Raw genomic sequence first — 17875 nt, 5'->3', positions numbered from 1 at the left:
AAAGCGCCTCGCAAGCAGCTGGCCACCAAGGCTGCCCGCAAGAGCGCGCCTGCCACCGGCGGCGTCAAGAAGCCTCACCGCTACCGACCCGGCACTGTGGCTCTCCGCGAGATCCGCCGCTACCAGAAGTCCACCGAGCTCCTCATCCGCAAGCTGCCCTTCCAGCGCTTGGTGAGGGAGATCGCCCAGGACTTCAAGACCGACCTGCGCTTCCAGAGCTCCGCCGTCATGGCCCTGCAAGAGGCCAGCGAGGCCTACCTGGTGGGGCTCTTCGAGGACACCAACCTGTGCGCCATCCACGCCAAGAGGGTGACCATCATGCCCAAGGACATCCAGCTGGCCCGTCGTATCCGAGGCGAGAGGGCCTAAGGAGACACGCCGACCCGAACAACCACCACAACGGCTCTTTTAAGGGCCACCACCCTGTCACATACGAGCTTCTCTTATCTGCCATGGCATGTTCTACAGGTTAGGGTGGGTGGGCTGGCTGAGAGTACCACGAGTACTGGGTAACTTATACCGGCACTGGGTGACCAGAGCACTCCGTGTTCACAGTGCACAATCGCATCTTCAATGTGTCCATCGTTTAATAAAGAGCTTTGTTTGGGTGGAGGGTTGTGTTGGGATCCGCTGGTCACAAGCCAGCGCTGTGGGGCATCTGTGCTCCCGGTACATCGGGTTCATGTGTCCGATTTCGGGAGCGCTTGCCCAGGGGCGGATTATTGCCGTTGCCCTTGGTCTTAAAGTACAAACACAACGTGACACCCGCACACACTAAAACTGGTCGCCGAAAACAATAAGCCCGTGGGCTCATTTAACGTCATCGTTACATTACAGTGCTTATGTGACACTTGGTACCAAAGAGAGGGCTCATTCATATAAACAGGTTTATTTAAACAGGCAAAACGGGTTGCCTGCTCCATCGTCCCTCGCTCATTTAACGTCATCGTTACATTACAGTGCTTACGTGAGACTTGGTCCCAAAGAGAGGGCTCATTCATATAAACATGTTTATTAAAAACGGGTTGCCTGCTCCATCGTCCCTCGGTCTGCAGCAAGACCCGTGAGAGCGGGTCTTGTGCGCTCAACATTACCTTTTAAAACACTTATTTCTCCGGTCATAATAGAAGCACATTAGCTCTTAGGGGAGGACGTGGTTGGCCCTTAAAAGAGCCATTGTGTTAGTTGGGGATGCGCCTCGAAGCCTTACTTGGCGCTGGTGTACTTGGTGACGGCCTTGGTGCCCTCCGACACGGCGTGCTTGGCCAGCTCTCCGGGCAGCAGCAGACGCACTGCGGTCTGGATCTCCCGGGAGGTGATGGTGCGCCGCGAGTTGTAGTGGGCCAGGCGGGAAGCCTCCCCGGCGATGCGCTCGAAGATGTCGTTCACGAAGGAGTTCATGATGCCCATGGCCTTAGAGGAGATGCCGGTGTCCGGGTGCACCTGCTTCATCACTTTGTAAATGTAGATTGCATAGCTTTCCTTCCTGCTCCTCTTGCGCTTCTTCCCGTCCTTCTTGGGCGGCTTGGAGAGCGCTTTCTTGGAGCCCTTCTTGGGAGCCGGCGCGGACTTGGCTGGTTCAGGCATGGTCGACAATCTGCACCGCTTCCTGTGGAGCCGAGAGAAATAAGGCCAGGCGAGCCCGGCACTTGTATTTATGAGCTGGGCGTGTAAAGTAGCTGCTTCTCTGCTCTCCCTTCTCATTGGCAGGCAAAGGCAAGCCCCCCACCTCCTAGTGTACTGCGGTTCTGGGTCTCTGATTGGTGAAACAGAAGCCCTCCTCCCTCCAATGAGAAGTACTATCAGCGCCTAGCTGTCAACCAATCAGACGCACCCGAAGTCTTTATATCGCCGGAGTCGAGCCGAACAGCAGTACTAATCTCTCTGTTGTGTGAGTGAGCCCCTGCATCGATCGCCATGTCTGGACGCGGAAAGCAAGGAGGAAAGGCCCGCGCTAAGGCCAAGACACGCTCTTCCAGAGCCGGGCTCCAGTTCCCCGTGGGCCGTGTGCACAGGTTACTCCGGAAGGGAAGCTACGCCGAGAGGGTGGGCGCCGGTGCCCCCGTCTATTTGGCTGCAGTCCTGGAGTACCTGACCGCTGAGATCCTGGAGCTGGCCGGCAACGCTGCCCGTGACAACAAGAAGACCCGCATCATCCCCAGACACCTCCAGCTGGCCATCCGCAACGACGAGGAGCTGAATAAGCTGCTGGGCCGAGTCACCATCGCCCAGGGAGGAGTCCTGCCCAACATCCAGGCCGTGCTGCTGCCCAAGAAAACCGAGAGCCACAAGGCAGGGGGCAAAGCAAGCAAGTAAAGGCCCGCAGACCACCGTGGAAACACACCCTAAACACAAAGGCTCTTTTCAGGGCCAACCACAGACTCCATCAAAGAGCGTATCCGTGCCAAGGTGTTACTCTGGCAGGCTTCATAGTCGCGGCAGCGCCCGCACCGTCGCTACATAGGAGGGATGCCCAAGCCCTCGGACGGACACATAAATGCTGCCCCCGTCCCAAAACCGAGCTTGAGGCCGACGAGAATAATCTTTTTGTAAAAATAAATAAATACGTGTTTATAGGGGCAGTTTACAGACTTGCCACGACCGGGCCTGACCTGTGGACAGTGTTACGGGGTTGCGGGCGGCCGCACACAGCGGGGTGGTGCCGGTGAGGCCGTTAATGTGTTGGCTCCATTAAAACATTTCAGAGCCTGCTGTTCATAGTGGGAGCGGGCACCGAGCGCCAGGGTTAGGCGGGCCGCGGTGATGAGTGGGGGCCGGGAAGGGAGGCGTGTGTGTGTGCTTGACTGTGATCCGTGCCCCGGCGGCAGCTGCTGAGCCCACGACAAAGAGGCGGCTGGGAGCGCGCTCTTTTTCAAACGGCAACGGCCGCTCCAGCCCCCCGCTCCCTGCAGAGGGCGGTCCAGGGGCGGGCTCCCCCTCGCCTTCCGTTGAGTCACGTGGGCCGCTTGGAGCGCCCTAGCCGGTCCGCCGCAGCTCCTCCATATAAGCAGCCGTCGCTGGCTGTTTCCTCATTTCTGCTCAGTCACAGTACCGACAGGACAACATGTCTGGACGCGGCAAAGGAGGGAAGGGGCTCGGCAAAGGCGGCGCCAAGAGGCACCGCAAGGTGCTCCGGGACAACATCCAGGGCATCACCAAGCCGGCCATTCGCCGCCTGGCGCGCCGTGGCGGGGTCAAGCGCATCTCCGGCCTCATCTACGAGGAGACCCGCGGGGTGCTGAAGGTTTTCCTGGAGAATGTGATCCGGGACGCCGTCACCTACACCGAGCACGCCAAGAGGAAGACCGTCACCGCCATGGATGTCGTTTACGCCCTGAAGCGCCAGGGCCGCACCCTCTACGGATTCGGCGGTTAAACTCTCGACTTGCCCACGGAAAGAAAGAGAAAAAAAAACACCAACCCAAAGGCTCTTTTAAGAGCCGACCACGATGTCATGGGAGAGCTGTATCTATGCACTAGGGATCCCGCAGGGCAGGCCTGCTTTGTAGGCCCACAGCCGGTCGGGTGAGGGGGGCATTTCTCCGAAACCGCCATGCAAGGCACTGTCCTGGGGCCAGGGCACCTTCCTGGAGCCCCGCGTCCATCCTAGTCCCGCCCACGGGGCCCGCTGTCCTGAAGCCACCTAAGGCGGGTATAGCCCGGCCCAGGGGCCCGCCATTCTGGAGCTCTGTACTTGGGACCTAAGGCGGGTATAGCCCGGCCCGGGGGCCCGCCATCCTGGAGCCCTGGACTGGGGACCCATGGCGAGTTTGGCCCGGCCCAGGGCCGGTCATTTCCCTCGACTATTAAGCCCCCACGTAGTGGGGGCTTACAGAACACGAATGAGGGACAAAGGTTCGAGCTAGCGGCGGCGGCCGCGCGGCCGGCCATCTGGTCGCCGATTTGCGCGACCAGATGGCCCACGGAGCTGCGCGACCAGATGGCCGGGCGGCGGAACGGCCGCGCTACCTCTAACTTTTGTCTCTCGCTCGGGCGCTGTAAGCCCCCACTTCGTGGGGGCTTAATAGTCGGTAAAATAGAGCGTTCCCATGCAGGCCCATGGGGTGTGCGATCCTCATTTTTTTTTGTGACCGATTTCGGGACTCTAAGCACCTGTTTTAGTGCTTTTTTTTTTTTATTATTGTTTTGTTGACATTTTGGTTCAAGGGGACCACGGCACTACTTCTACCCGGGGCAATGGAGCTCCACTTCGGGTAACATTTCAGGTTTTCCCCCTCAGCTGGAGATGGGCCCCCAAAAAAAAAAAAAATCGTAATCCTAATAAAATACATATATTTTTATTTTTTTTCACCCAAAAATGAAATAACGTCCTTCACAGTATCTGGTCCATTTTGTAGCCTCCAGTCACCCCTTTAACAATGTTTAATAAAAAATAAAAATAAAAATACTAAAATTTTAGGTCAAATGGGACGAAGTCACTTTTTCTACACAGGGTGCTCCAATTGGGGTAATATTTCAGGATTTACCCCTCGACTGGAGGTGGGAAAAATACTTCACTCAAAGGGTACATAAAGCCCTTTACATTATCAGATCCAAGACTTCAGTGTCTCGGGCCCATTTCTAGCCTCCAGGCGCTTGTTTTGTTCTTTTTATGACATTTTGAAATTTACAGGTTTATGGGGACACAGTAGCTCGTTCTACCCAGGGCTATGGAGCTCCGCGCAGGGTAAGATTTCAAGTTTCGCCCCGGGCTGGAGATGTGAAAACGCAACACTTCACATACTCAGCAAAGTGTATTTAACCCCTTTACAGTATCAGAACAAGGCCTTGGGCCTACCTCCAGCCTCCAGGCACCAATTTTACTGATACTTGTGACATTTGCAGGTGTTAGGCTTCAAGGGGATGAAGTCGCACCTTCTACCCAGGGTTATGGAGCTCCGCGCAGGGTAAGATTTCAGGATTCACCCCTGGCTGTGGTGCGAAAATAAAACACTTCACATACTCAGTACAGTCTATTTAACCCTTAACAGTATCAGAACAAGGCCTGCAAGGCCTTGGGCCTACTTCCAGCCTCCTGGCACCAGTTTTACTGATACTTGTGACATTTAAAGGTGTTAGGCTTCAAGGGGATGAAGTCGCACCTTCTACCCAGGGTTATGGAGCTCCGCGCAGGGTAAGATTTCAGGTTTCACCCCTGGCTGCAGGGGTGAAAACAAAACACTTCACAGACTCAGTAAAGTGTATTTAACTCCTTCACAGCATCAGAACAAGGCCTGCAAGGCCTTGGGTGTGTTTCCAGCCTCCAGGCACCAATTTACTGATACTTGTGACATTTGCAGGGGTTAGGCTTCAAGGGGATGAAGCCGCACCTTCTACCCAGGGTTATGGAGCTCCGCGCAGGGTGAGATTTCAGGGTTTACCCCCGGATGGAAGTGTGAAAATAAAACACTTCACATACTCAGGAAAGTGTATTTAGCTGCTTTACAGTATCAGAATAAGGCCTGCAAGGTCTTGGGTGTGTTTCCAGCCTCCAGGCACCAATTTACTGATACTTGTGACATTTGCAGGTGTGAGGCATCATGGGGATGAAGTCGCACCTTCTACCCAGGGTTATGGAGCTCCGCGCAGGGTGAGATTTCAGGGTTCACCCCTGGATGGAAGTGTGAACATAAAACACTTCACATACTCAGGAAAGAGTATTTAGCTGCTTTACAGTATCAGAATAAGGCCTGCAAGGCCTTGGGACTACTTCCAGCCTCCTGGCACCAGTTTTACTGATACTTGTGACATTTGCAGGTGTTAGGCTTCAAGGGGATGAAGTCGCACCTTCTACCCAGGGTCATGGAGCTCCACGCAGGGTAAGATTTCAGGCTTCGCCCCAGGCTGGAGGAGTGAAAATAAAACACATCACATACTCAGGAAAGTGTATTTAACTCCTTTACAGTATCAGAATAAGGCCTGCAAGGCCTTGGGCCTACATCCAGCCTCCTGGCACCAGTTTTACTGATACTTGTGACATTCGTAGTTGTTAGGCTTCAAGGGGATGAAGTCGCGCCTTCTAACCAGGGTCATGGAGCTCCGCGCAGGGTAAGATTTCAGGTTTCACCCCTGGCTGCAGGGGTGAAAACAAAACACTTCACAGACTCAGTAAAGTGTATTTAACTCCTTCACAGCATCAGAACAAGGCCTGCAAGGCCTTGGGTGTGTTTCCAGCCTCCAGGCACCAATTTACTGATACTTGTGACATTTGCAGGTGTTAGGCATCAAGGGGATGAAGTCGCACCTTCTACCCAGGGTTATGGAGCTCCGCGCAGGGTAAGATTTCAGGTTTCACCCCTGGCTGCAGGGGTGAAAACAAAACACTTCGCATACTCAGTAAAGTGCATTTCACTCCTTTACAGTATCAGAACAAGGCCTGCAAGGCCTTGGGCCTACTTCCAGCCTCCTGGCACCAATTTACTGATACTTGTGACATTTGCAGGGGTTAGGCTTCAAGGGGATGAAGCCGCACCTTCTACCCAGGGTTATGGAGCTCCGCGCAGAGTGAGATTTCAGGGTTTACCCCTGGATGGAAGTGTGAACATAAAACACTTCACATACTCAGGAAAGTGTATGTAGCTGCTTTACAGTATCAGAATAAGGCATGCAAGGCCTTGGGCCTACTTCCAGCCTCCTGGCACCAGTTTTACTGATACTTGTGACATTTGCAGGTGTTAGGCATCAAGGGGATGAAGTCGCACCTTCTACCCAGGGTCATGGAGCTCCGCGCAGGGTGAGATTTCAGGGTTCACCCCTGGCTGCAGGTGGGAAAATAAAACACTTCACATACTCAGGAAAGTGTATTTAGCTCCTTTACAGTATCAGAATGAGGCCTGCAAGGCCTTGGGCCTACTTCCAGACTCCTGGCACCAGTTTTACTGATACTTGTGACATTTGCAGGGGTTAGGCTTCAAGGGGATGAAGTCGCACCTTCTACCCAGGGTTATGGAGCTCCGCGCAGGGTGAGATTTCAGGGTTTACCCCTGGATGGAAGTGTGAAAATAAAACACTTCACATACTCAGGAAAGTGTATTAGGTGCTTTACAGTATCAGAATAAGGCCTGCAAGGCCTTGGGCCTACTTCCAGCCTCCTGGCACCAGTTTACCGATACTTGTGACATTTGCAGGGGTTAGGCTTCAAGGGGATGAAGTCGCACCTTCTACCCAGGGTTATGGAGCTCCGCGCAGGGTGAGATTTCAGGGTTTACCCCTGGATGGAAGTGTGAACATAAAACACTTCACATACTCAGGAAAGTGTATGTAGCTGCTTTACAGTATCAGAATAAGGCATGCAAGGCCTTGGGCCTACTTCCAGCCTCCTGGCACCAGTTTTACTGATACTTGTGACATTTGCAGGTGTTAGGCATCAAGGGGATGAAGTCGCACCTTCTACCCAGGGTCATGGAGCTCCGCGCAGGGTGAGATTTCAGGGTTCACCCCTGGCTGCAGGTGGGAAAATAAAACACTTCACATACTCAGGAAAGTGTATTTAGCTCCTTTACAGTATCAGAATGAGGCCTGCAAGGCCTTGGGCCTACTTCCAGACTCCTGGCACCAGTTTTACTGATACTTGTGACATTTGCAGGTGTTAGGCTTCAAGGGGATGAAGTCGCACCTTCTACCCAGGTTTATGGAGCTCCGCGCAGGGTAAGATTTCAGGTTTCACCCCCGGCTGCAGGTGTGAAAACAAAACACTTCACAGACTCAGTAAAGTGTATTTAACTCCTTCACAGCATCAAAACAAGGCCTGCAAGGTCTTGGGTGTGTTTCCAGCCTCCAGGCACCAATTTACTGATACTTGTGACATTTGCAGGTGTGAGGCATCATGGGGATGAAGTCGCACCTTCTACCCAGGGTTATGGAGCTCCGCGCAGGGTGAGATTTCAGGGTTCACCCCTGGATGGAAGTGTGAACATAAAACACTTCACATACTCAGGAAAGAGTATTTAGCTGCTTTACAGTATCAGAATAAGGCCTGCAAGGCCTTGGGACTACTTCCAGCCTCCTGGCACCAGTTTTACTGATACTTGTGACATTTGCAGGTGTTAGGCTTCAAGGGGATGAAGTCGCACCTTCTACCCAGGGTCATGGAGCTCCACGCAGGGTAAGATTTCAGGCTTCGCCCCAGGCTGGAGGAGTGAAAATAAAACACATCACATACTCAGGAAAGTGTATTTAACTCCTTTACAGTATCAGAATAAGGCCTGCAAGGCCTTGGGCCTACATCCAGCCTCCTGGCACCAGTTTTACTGATACTTGTGACATTTGTAGTTGTTAGGCTTCAAGGGGATGAAGTCGCGCCTTCTACCCAGGGTCATGGAGCTCCGCGCAGGGTAAGATTTCAGGTTTCACCCCTGGCTGCAGGGGTGAAAACAAAACACTTCACAGACTCAGTAAAGTGTATTTAACTCCTTCACAGCATCAGAACAAGGCCTGCAAGGCCTTGGGTGTGTTTCCAGCCTCCAGGCACCAATTTACTGATACTTGTGACATTTGCAGGTGTTAGGCATCAAGGGGATGAAGTCGCACCTTCTACCCAGGGTTATGGAGCTCCGCGCAGGGTAAGATTTCAGGTTTCACCCCTGGCTGCAGGGGTGAAAACAAAACACTTCGCATACTCAGTAAAGTGCATTTCACTCCTTTACAGTATCAGAACAAGGCCTGCAAGGCCTTGGGCCTACTTCCAGCCTCCTGGCACCAATTTACTGATACTTGTGACATTTGCAGGGGTTAGGCTTCAAGGGGATGAAGCCGCACCTTCTACCCAGGGTTATGGAGCTCCGCGCAGAGTGAGATTTCAGGGTTTACCCCAGGCTGGAGGAGTGAAAATAAAACACTTCACATACTCAGGAAAGTGTATTTATCTCCTTTACAGTATCAGAATAAGGCCTGCAAGTCCTTGGGCCTACTTCGAGCCTCCTGGCACCAGTTTTACTGATACTTGTGACATTTGCAGGTGTTAGGCTTCAAGGGGATGAAGTTGCACCTTCTACCCAGGGTCATGGAGCTCCGCGCAGGGTGAGATTTCAGGGTTCACCCCAGGCTTGAGGTGTGACAATAAAACACTTCACATACTCCGGAAAGTGTAATTAACTCCTTTACCGTATCAGAATAAGGCCTGCAAGGCCTTGGGCCTACTTCCAGCCTCCAGGCACCAGTATTACTGATACTTTGTGACATTTTAAGGTGTTAAGCTTCAAGGGGATGAAGTCACACCTTGTACCCAGTGTCATGGAGCTCCGCGCAGGGTAAGATTTCAGGCTTCACCCCAGGCTGGAGGAGTGAAAATAAAACACTTCACATACTCAGGAAAGTGTATTTAACTCCTTTACAGTATCAGAATAAGGCCTGCAAGGCCTTGGGCCTACTTCCAGCCTCCAGGCACCAGTATTACTGATACTTTGTGACATTTTAAGGTGTTAGGCTTCAAGGGGATGAAGTCGCACCTTGTACCCAGGGTCATGGAGCTCCGCGCAGGGTACGATTTCAGGTTTGGAGGTGTGAACTCCGTTACAGTATCAGAACAAGACCTGCATGGCCTTGGGTGTGTTTCTAGCCTCCAGGCACCAGTTTTACTGATACTTTGTGACCTTTGGAGGAGATAAGCTTCAAGGGGACGTAGTTGCACCTTCTACCCAGGGTTATGGAGCTATGCGCAGGGTGAGATTTCAGGGTTCACCCCTGGCTGGAGGTGTGACTATGTGGATTGTTTTGTTTTCACACCTCCAGCCAGGGGTGAACCCTGAAATCTCACCCTGCGCGGAGCTCCATAACCCTGGGTAGAAGGTGCGACTTCATCCCCTTGAAGCTGTAAACCTCCAAATGTCACAAATATTACTAAAACATGTACCTGGAAGCTAGGGATGGGCCGGAGATCCTGAAGGCTAAGATCTGATACTGTGAATGGTGTTCATGTGCGTTCTGGACTTTGTGAAGTGTTTTGTTTTCTTCCCCTACCTCCATCCAAATTAGCAGCAGGCCTCGATCAGGCTACAGTGCGCAGAATATGATTTCTGGTCTCAGGTCTCCCTCGTGACATACCATTGGATTCAGGAGTGGTCCCCACTCCAGCGATAGGGCTCAGTAGAACAGTGGTAGTCACAGGCCTCACTCTGTACTGTACTATTCAGTTCCGCAGTGGGCCTCCCCGGTCATAGGCTCAGCGTCTGACATACAGTAACTCACTCTGTCTACAGATGTCACCTCAGAGGTACACCTAGCTCCAGCTGTAAAAATCAGCTCAGCAGAGTGCCTCCATGCCGGTACTGGGGTCACCATTTCAGGTGCATTCACACCCTCTGCTCTCACTTGGGGTGTCTTAAAACATGTAGGCCTAACTCGGCCGCCTTCCTTCATTGTGTCACTGTGTATTTATTGTATTGAGTCTGCACCCGCCTCCTCTGGCTCGGCGCTCGGCAGTGAATGCTCTCTGCCTGCATGTGAAGCTGCCAGCACACGGCCGCCTGGTGATGCGTGCGAGGCTGGAGCCAGGGCCGTGCCCCGCTGCTTGTAAGCCCCGAGCCGAGGGTGCCACAGCCGAGGGTGCAGGCGCGCGGGGAGGGCCCCCTGGCCCCCGTGCCAGGGGCTCCCTGGCATTGTTTCCACCCCGCGCTCGGCCGGCGGAGCCCTGTGTTACTTCGGCCCGTTCCAGAACGCGCTCCCCGCGGCCCCCGCAGCCCCACTGTGACGCCACAGGGCCCGCTCCCTGCAGGAGCCCCCTCCCTCCCGCGGGCCGCCGCTCCCGGCCGCAGGAGTCGAGAGAGGACCGGGGAAAAGGGGTCCGGAGCCCGGGATTTCAGGCATGGAGGCGCCCGCCGTCGGGGGAGCGCCGAGTCTCCCCGCGGATCACAAGCCAGGGATGAGGGGTGGATCCGAAACGGGGGCAGGCCCGGGAGAGGGCCGAAGCTGGGCTCCTGGTCATGTATGCGTGGAAGCGCGTGTTTAACTGATTGTGTTTTAAAACGTGGATAATCCGAAGGTAGGAAACACAAAAGTCAGCTGGGAGCAAAGAGCCGAGTGTGCCTCGCACAGCCCTGTCTGCTCGGGACCAATCAGAGGCCGGCTCCTCCCTGTATATATTCACGGGGCTCGGGTTTGGGAGGGACATTTCTGTTCAGTGACAGCGCCCGCGCCGAGACTCGCATTACAATGGCCGAAACCGCTCCAGCCGCCGCGGCGCCTCCCGCTGAGGTCGCCCCCAAGAAAAAGCAGCAGAAGAAGACAGCGGGGGCCTCCAAGGCCAAGAAGCCTTCCGGCCCCAGCGTGGCCGATCTGATCCTGAAGGTGGTGACCGCCTCTGCCGAGAGGAAGGGAGTCTCCCTGTCGGCCATGAAGAAGGGGCTGGTCGCCGAGGGCTACGATGTGGACAAGAACAAGAGCCGGGTCAAGGCCTCCCTCAAGAGCCTGGTCAGCAAAGGCGCCCTGGCCCAGCTGAAGGGCACCGGGGCCTCCGGATCCTTCAAGGTGAACAAGAAGCAGCTGGAGGGCAAGAAGGCGGCCAAGAAGGCGGCCGCCAAGACCAAGAAACCAGCGGCCAAGAAAGCTGCCCCTGCCGCCAAGAAGCCCAAAAAGGCTCCCGCGGGGGTCAAGAAGAGCCCGAAGAAGGTCAAGAAGCCTGCGGCAGCAAAGAGCCCCAAGAAGCCCAAGGCTGCCCCCGCCAAGAAGGCTGCCAAGAGCCCAGCGAAAGCCAAGGCGGCGAAGCCCAAAGTGGCCAAGAAAAGCCCTGCCAAGGTAGTCAAACCCAAGGCAGCCAAGCCCAAAGCAGCCAAGCCCAAGAAGGCAGCGCCCAAGAAGAAGTAAGGGCTTGCACCAAGACACTGCAAACACAACGGCTCTTTTAAGAGCCATCCACCCGGTCCAGAAGAGAGCTTGTTCGTCCCCACCCTTGCACCCCGCGTGCACACTTCTCTATAATAATAAACGGCACAGTAAATCCATAGCGCACCTTTCCGCACGCGAGTGCCGTGTGTGATCTTGGTCATGTAAACGGCTCTTTTGGTGCTGCGTGGATTGAAATCTGTGTACCAAATAAAGAAGGGGGTCTGGGAGTTTATTAGACCTCCGTTTATAATAAATGTGAAATAACGTGTGCCTTGGTGCTTTCACTGTATCCGGGCAGATTCGAAGTGGTGTCTGCATAAAGCAGACGATTGTGAACGTGAAATCGAGCGCAGTTAACGGCGGCGTGTTCCAGGGTGACCAAGGGCAGTACACTTATAAAATCCTGGGCTCCTCGCCCAGTTGACCGGGGGCGAGTGGTTCGTGTGACTATGGATGGACACGGAGACAAAGGCTGACCCAAGCGCGGGCTACGGCTCCAACGTACATCATCCAATCGGAGGGTGTCTTTTTCTCCACAGCTCATTGGAGAGACAGGCTGCAGCCTCCGGTTCATTGGCCAATCATTGCACACCGCGGGCTATTTTCAAACGTGGGGCGGTCGCTTCAGCCAACCAGAGCAGCCCTCCGTCTTCGAGTGCATAAATAGGGCTCTTGCCTGCTTGAACTCCATTCTTCCTCGCTTGTCGCTGAGAGAGACCGCTCCCGCCATGGCCCGCACCAAGCAGACAGCCCGCAAGTCCACCGGCGGCAAAGCGCCTCGCAAGCAGCTGGCCACCAAGGCTGCCCGCAAGAGCGCGCCTGCCACCGGCGGCGTCAAGAAGCCTCACCGCTACCGACCCGGCACTGTGGCTCTCCGCGAGATCCGCCGCTACCAGAAGTCCACCGAGCTCCTCATCCGCAAGCTGCCCTTCCAGCGCTTGGTGAGGGAGATCGCCCAGGACTTCAAGACCGACCTGCGCTTCCAGAGCTCCGCCGTCATGGCCCTGCAAGAGGCCAGCGAGGCCTACCTGGTGGGGCTCTTCGAGGACACCAACCTGTGCGCCATCCACGCCAAGAGGGTGACCATCATGCCCAAGGACATCCAGCTGGCCCGTCGTATCCGAGGCGAGAGGGCCTAAGGAGACACGCCGACCCGAACAACCACCACAACGGCTCTTTTAAGGGCCACCACCCTGTCACATACGAGCTTCTCTTATCTGCCATGGCATGTTCTACAGGTTAGGGTGGGTGGGCTGGCTGAGAGTACCACGAGTACTGGGTAACTTATACCGGCACTGGGTGACCAGAGCACTCCGTGTTCACAGTGCACAATCGCATCTTCAATGTGTCCATCGTTTAATAAAGAGCTTTGTTTGGGTGGAGGGTTGTGTTGGGATCCGCTGGTCACAAGCCAGCGCTGTGGGGCATCTGTGCTCCCGGTACATCGGGTTCATGTGTCCGATTTCGGGAGCGCTTGCCCAGGGGCGGATTATTGCCGTTGCCCTTGGTCTTAAAGTACAAACACAACGTGACACCCGCACACACTAAAACTGGTCGCCGAAAACAATAAGCCCGTGGGCTCATTTAACGTCATCGTTACATTACAGTGCTTATGTGACACTTGGTACCAAAGAGAGGGCTCATTCATATAAACAGGTTTATTTAAACAGGCAAAACGGGTTGCCTGCTCCATCGTCCCTCGCTCATTTAACGTCATCGTTACATTACAGTGCTTACGTGAGACTTGGTCCCAAAGAGAGGGCTCATTCATATAAACATGTTTATTAAAAACGGGTTGCCTGCTCCATCGTCCCTCGGTCTGCAGCAAGACCCGTGAGAGCGGGTCTTGTGCGCTCAACATTACCTTTTAAAACACTTATTTCTCCGGTCATAATAGAAGCACATTAGCTCTTAGGGGAGGACGTGGTTGGCCCTTAAAAGAGCCGTTGTGTTAGTTGGGGATGCGCCTCGAAGCCTTACTTGGCGCTGGTGTACTTGGTGACGGCCTTGGTGCCCTCCGACACGGCGTGCTTGGCCAGCTCTCCGGGCAGCAGCAGACGCACTGCGGTCTGGATCTCCCGGGAGGTGATGGTGCGCCGCGAGTTGTAGTGGGCCAGGCGGGAAGCCTCCCCGGCGATGCGCTCGAAGATGTCGTTCACGAAGGAGTTCATGATGCCCATGGCCTTAGAGGAGATGCCGGTGTCCGGGTGCACCTGCTTCATCACTTTGTAAATGTAGATTGCATAGCTTTCCTTCCTGCTCCTCTTGCGCTTCTTCCCGTCCTTCTTGGGCGGCTTGGAGAGCGCTTTCTTGGAGCCCTTCTTGGGAGCCGGCGCGGACTTGGCTGGTTCAGGCATGGTCGACAATCTGCACCGCTTCCTGTGGAGCCGAGAGAAATAAGGCCAGGCGAGCCCGGCACTTGTATTTATAGGCTGGGCGTGTAAAGTAGCTGCTTCTCTGCTCTCCCTTCTCATTGGCAGGCAAAGGCAAGCCCCCCACCTCCTAGTGTACTGCGGTTCTGGGTCTCTGATTGGTGAAACAGAAGCCCTCCTCCCTCCAATGAGAAGTACTATCAGCGCCTAGCTGTCAACCAATCAGACGCACCCGAAGTCTTTATATCGCCGGAGTCGAGCCGAACAGCAGTACTAATCTCTCTGTTGTGTGAGTGAGCCCCTGCATCGATCGCCATGTCTGGACGCGGAAAGCAAGGAGGAAAGGCCCGCGCTAAGGCCAAGACACGCTCTTCCAGAGCCGGGCTCCAGTTCCCCGTGGGCCGTGTGCACAGGTTACTCCGGAAGGGAAGCTACGCCGAGAGGGTGGGCGCCGGTGCCCCCGTCTATTTGGCTGCAGTCCTGGAGTACCTGACCGCTGAGATCCTGGAGCTGGCCGGCAACGCTGCCCGTGACAACAAGAAGACCCGCATCATCCCCAGACACCTCCAGCTGGCCATCCGCAACGACGAGGAGCTGAATAAGCTGCTGGGCCGAGTCACCATCGCCCAGGGAGGAGTCCTGCCCAACATCCAGGCCGTGCTGCTGCCCAAGAAAACCGAGAGCCACAAGGCAGGGGGCAAAGCAAGCAAGTAAAGGCCCGCAGACCACCGTGGAAACACACCCTAAACACAAAGGCTCTTTTCAGGGCCAACCACAGACTCCATCAAAGAGCGTATCCGTGCCAAGGTGTTACTCTGGCAGGCTTCATAGTCGCGGCAGCGCCCGCACCGTCGCTACATAGGAGGGATGCCCAAGCCCTCGGACGGACACATAAATGCTGCCCCCGTCCCAAAACCGAGCTTGAGGCCGACGAGAATAATCTTTTTGTAAAAATAAATAAATACGTGTTTATAGGGGCAGTTTACAGACTTGCCACGACCGGGCCTGACCTGTGGACAGTGTTACGGGGTTGCGGGCGGCCGCACACAGCGGGGTGGTGCCGGTGAGGCCGTTAATGTGTTGGCTCCATTAAAACATTTCAGAGCCTGCTGTTCATAGTGGGAGCGGGCACCGAGCGCCAGGGTTAGGCGGGCCGCGGTGATGAGTGGGGGCCGGGAAGGGAGGCGTGTGTGTGTGCTTGACTGTGATCCGTGCCCCGGCGGCAGCTGCTGAGCCCACGACAAAGAGGCGGCTGGGAGCGCGCTCTTTTTCAAACGGCAACGGCCGCTCCAGCCCCCCGCTCCCTGCAGAGGGCGGTCCAGGGGCGGGCTCCCCCTCGCCTTCCGTTGAGTCACGTGGGCCGCTTGGAGCGCCCTAGCCGGTCCGCCGCAGCTCCTCCATATAAGCAGCCGTCGCTGGCTGTTTCCTCATTTCTGCTCAGTCACAGTACCGACAGGACAACATGTCTGGACGCGGCAAAGGAGGGAAGGGGCTCGGCAAAGGCGGCGCCAAGAGGCACCGCAAGGTGCTCCGGGACAACATCCAGGGCATCACCAAGCCGGCCATTCGCCGCCTGGCGCGCCGTGGCGGGGTCAAGCGCATCTCCGGCCTCATCTACGAGGAGACCCGCGGGGTGCTGAAGGTTTTCCTGGAGAATGTGATCCGGGACGCCGTCACCTACACCGAGCACGCCAAGAGGAAGACCGTCACCGCCATGGATGTCGTTTACGCCCTGAAGCGCCAGGGCCGCACCCTCTACGGATTCGGCGGTTAAACTCTCGACTTGCCCACGGAAAGAAAGAGAAAAAAAAACACCAACCCAAAGGCTCTTTTAAGAGCCGACCACGATGTCATGGGAGAGCTGTATCTATGCACTAGGGATCCCGCAGGGCAGGCCTGCTTTGTAGGCCCACAGCCGGTCGGGTGAGGGGGGCATTTCTCCGAAACCGCCATGCAAGGCACTGTCCTGGGGCCAGGGCACCTTCCTGGAGCCCCGCGTCCATCCTAGTCCCGCCCACGGGGCCCGCTGTCCTGAAGCCACCTAAGGCGGGTATAGCCCGGCCCAGGGGCCCGCCATTCTGGAGCTCTGTACTTGGGACCTAAGGCGGGTATAGCCCGGCCCGGGGGCCCGCCATCCTGGAGCCCTGGACTGGGGACCCATGGCGAGTTTGGCCCGGCCCAGGGCCGGTCATTTCCCTCGACTATTAAGCCCCCACGTAGTGGGGGCTTACAGAACACGAATGAGGGACAAAGGTTCGAGCTAGCGGCGGCGGCCGCGCGGCCGGCCATCTGGTCGCCGATTTGCGCGACCAGATGGCCCACGGAGCTGCGCGACCAGATGGCCGGGCGGCGGAACGGCCGCGCTACCTCTAACTTTTGTCTCTCGCTCGGGCGCTGTAAGCCCCCACTTCGTGGGGGCTTAATAGTCGGTAAAATAGAGCGTTCCCATGCAGGCCCATGGGGTGTGCGATCCTCATTTTTTTTTGTGACCGATTTCGGGACTCTAAGCACCTGTTTTAGTGCTTTTTTTTTTTTATTATTGTTTTGTTGACATTTTGGTTCAAGGGGACCACGGCACTACTTCTACCCGGGGCAATGGAGCTCCACTTCGGGTAACATTTCAGGTTTTCCCCCTCAGCTGGAGATGGGCCCCCAAAAAAAAAAAAAATCGTAATCCTAATAAAATACATATATTTTTATTTTTTTTCACCCAAAAATGAAATAACGTCCTTCACAGTATCTGGTCCATTTTGTAGCCTCCAGTCACCCCTTTAACAATGTTTAATAAAAAATAAAAATAAAAATACTAAAATTTTAGGTCAAATGGGACGAAGTCACTTTTTCTACACAGGGTGCTCCAATTGGGGTAATATTTCAGGATTTACCCCTCGACTGGAGGTGGGAAAAATACTTCACTCAAAGGGTACATAAAGCCCTTTACATTATCAGATCCAAGACTTCAGTGTCTCGGGCCCATTTCTAGCCTCCAGGCGCTTGTTTTGTTCTTTTTATGACATTTTGAAATTTACAGGTTTATGGGGACACAGTAGCTCGTTCTACCCAGGGCTATGGAGCTCCGCGCAGGGTAAGATTTCAAGTTTCGCCCCGGGCTGGAGATGTGAAAACGCAACACTTCACATACTCAGCAAAGTGTATTTAACCCCTTTACAGTATCAGAACAAGGCCTTGGGCCTACCTCCAGCCTCCAGGCACCAATTTTACTGATACTTGTGACATTTGCAGGTGTTAGGCTTCAAGGGGATGAAGTCGCACCTTCTACCCAGGGTTATGGAGCTCCGCGCAGGGTAAGATTTCAGGATTCACCCCTGGCTGTGGTGCGAAAATAAAACACTTCACATACTCAGTAAAGTCTATTTAACCCTTAACAGTATCAGAACAAGGCCTGCAAGGCCTTGGGCCTACTTCCAGCCTCCTGGCACCAGTTTTACTGATACTTGTGACATTTAAAGGTGTTAGGCTTCAAGGGGATGAAGTCGCACCTTCTACCCAGGGTTATGGAGCTCCGCGCAGGGTAAGATTTCAGGTTTCACCCCTGGCTGCAGGGGTGAAAACAAAACACTTCACAGACTCAGTAAAGTGTATTTAACTCCTTCACAGCATCAGAACAAGGCCTGCAAGGCCTTGGGTGTGTTTCCAGCCTCCAGGCACCAATTTACTGATAC

At 54.8% G+C, this 17875-nt stretch overlaps 4 protein-coding genes across 4 annotated transcripts; all 4 read left to right on the top strand.

Annotated features, from left to right (window-relative positions):
- The first annotated feature begins 1917 nt into the window (after positions 1-1917).
- Positions 1918-2316, top strand: LOC146830393 (histone H2A type 2-C-like). The gene has a single exon (XM_085603738.1). It carries the CDS (start codon positions 1918-1920, stop codon positions 2314-2316), a length of 399 nt encoding a protein of 132 aa, XP_085459864.1.
- Positions 2317-3064: 748 nt separating this feature from the next.
- On the top strand, positions 3065-3376 carry LOC146830392 (histone H4). Its single transcript, XM_085603737.1, has one exon. It carries the CDS (start codon positions 3065-3067, stop codon positions 3374-3376), a length of 312 nt encoding a protein of 103 aa, XP_085459863.1.
- Positions 3377-14507: 11131 nt separating this feature from the next.
- LOC146830391 (histone H2A type 2-C-like) lies at positions 14508-14906 on the top strand. The gene has a single exon (XM_085603735.1). The coding sequence runs from the start codon at positions 14508-14510 to the stop codon at positions 14904-14906; it is 399 nt and encodes a 132-aa protein (XP_085459861.1).
- A 748-nt stretch (positions 14907-15654) lies between these two features.
- LOC146830390 (histone H4) lies at positions 15655-15966 on the top strand. The gene has a single exon (XM_085603734.1). The coding sequence runs from the start codon at positions 15655-15657 to the stop codon at positions 15964-15966; it is 312 nt and encodes a 103-aa protein (XP_085459860.1).
- Positions 15967-17875: the final 1909 nt, after the last annotated feature.

This window comes from Triturus cristatus, chromosome 5_1 (genome assembly GCF_964204655.1).
Source record: "Triturus cristatus chromosome 5_1, aTriCri1.1, whole genome shotgun sequence".
NCBI lineage: Eukaryota > Metazoa > Chordata > Amphibia > Caudata > Salamandridae > Triturus > Triturus cristatus.
This window is presented reverse-complemented; position numbering and strand designations above follow the sequence as displayed.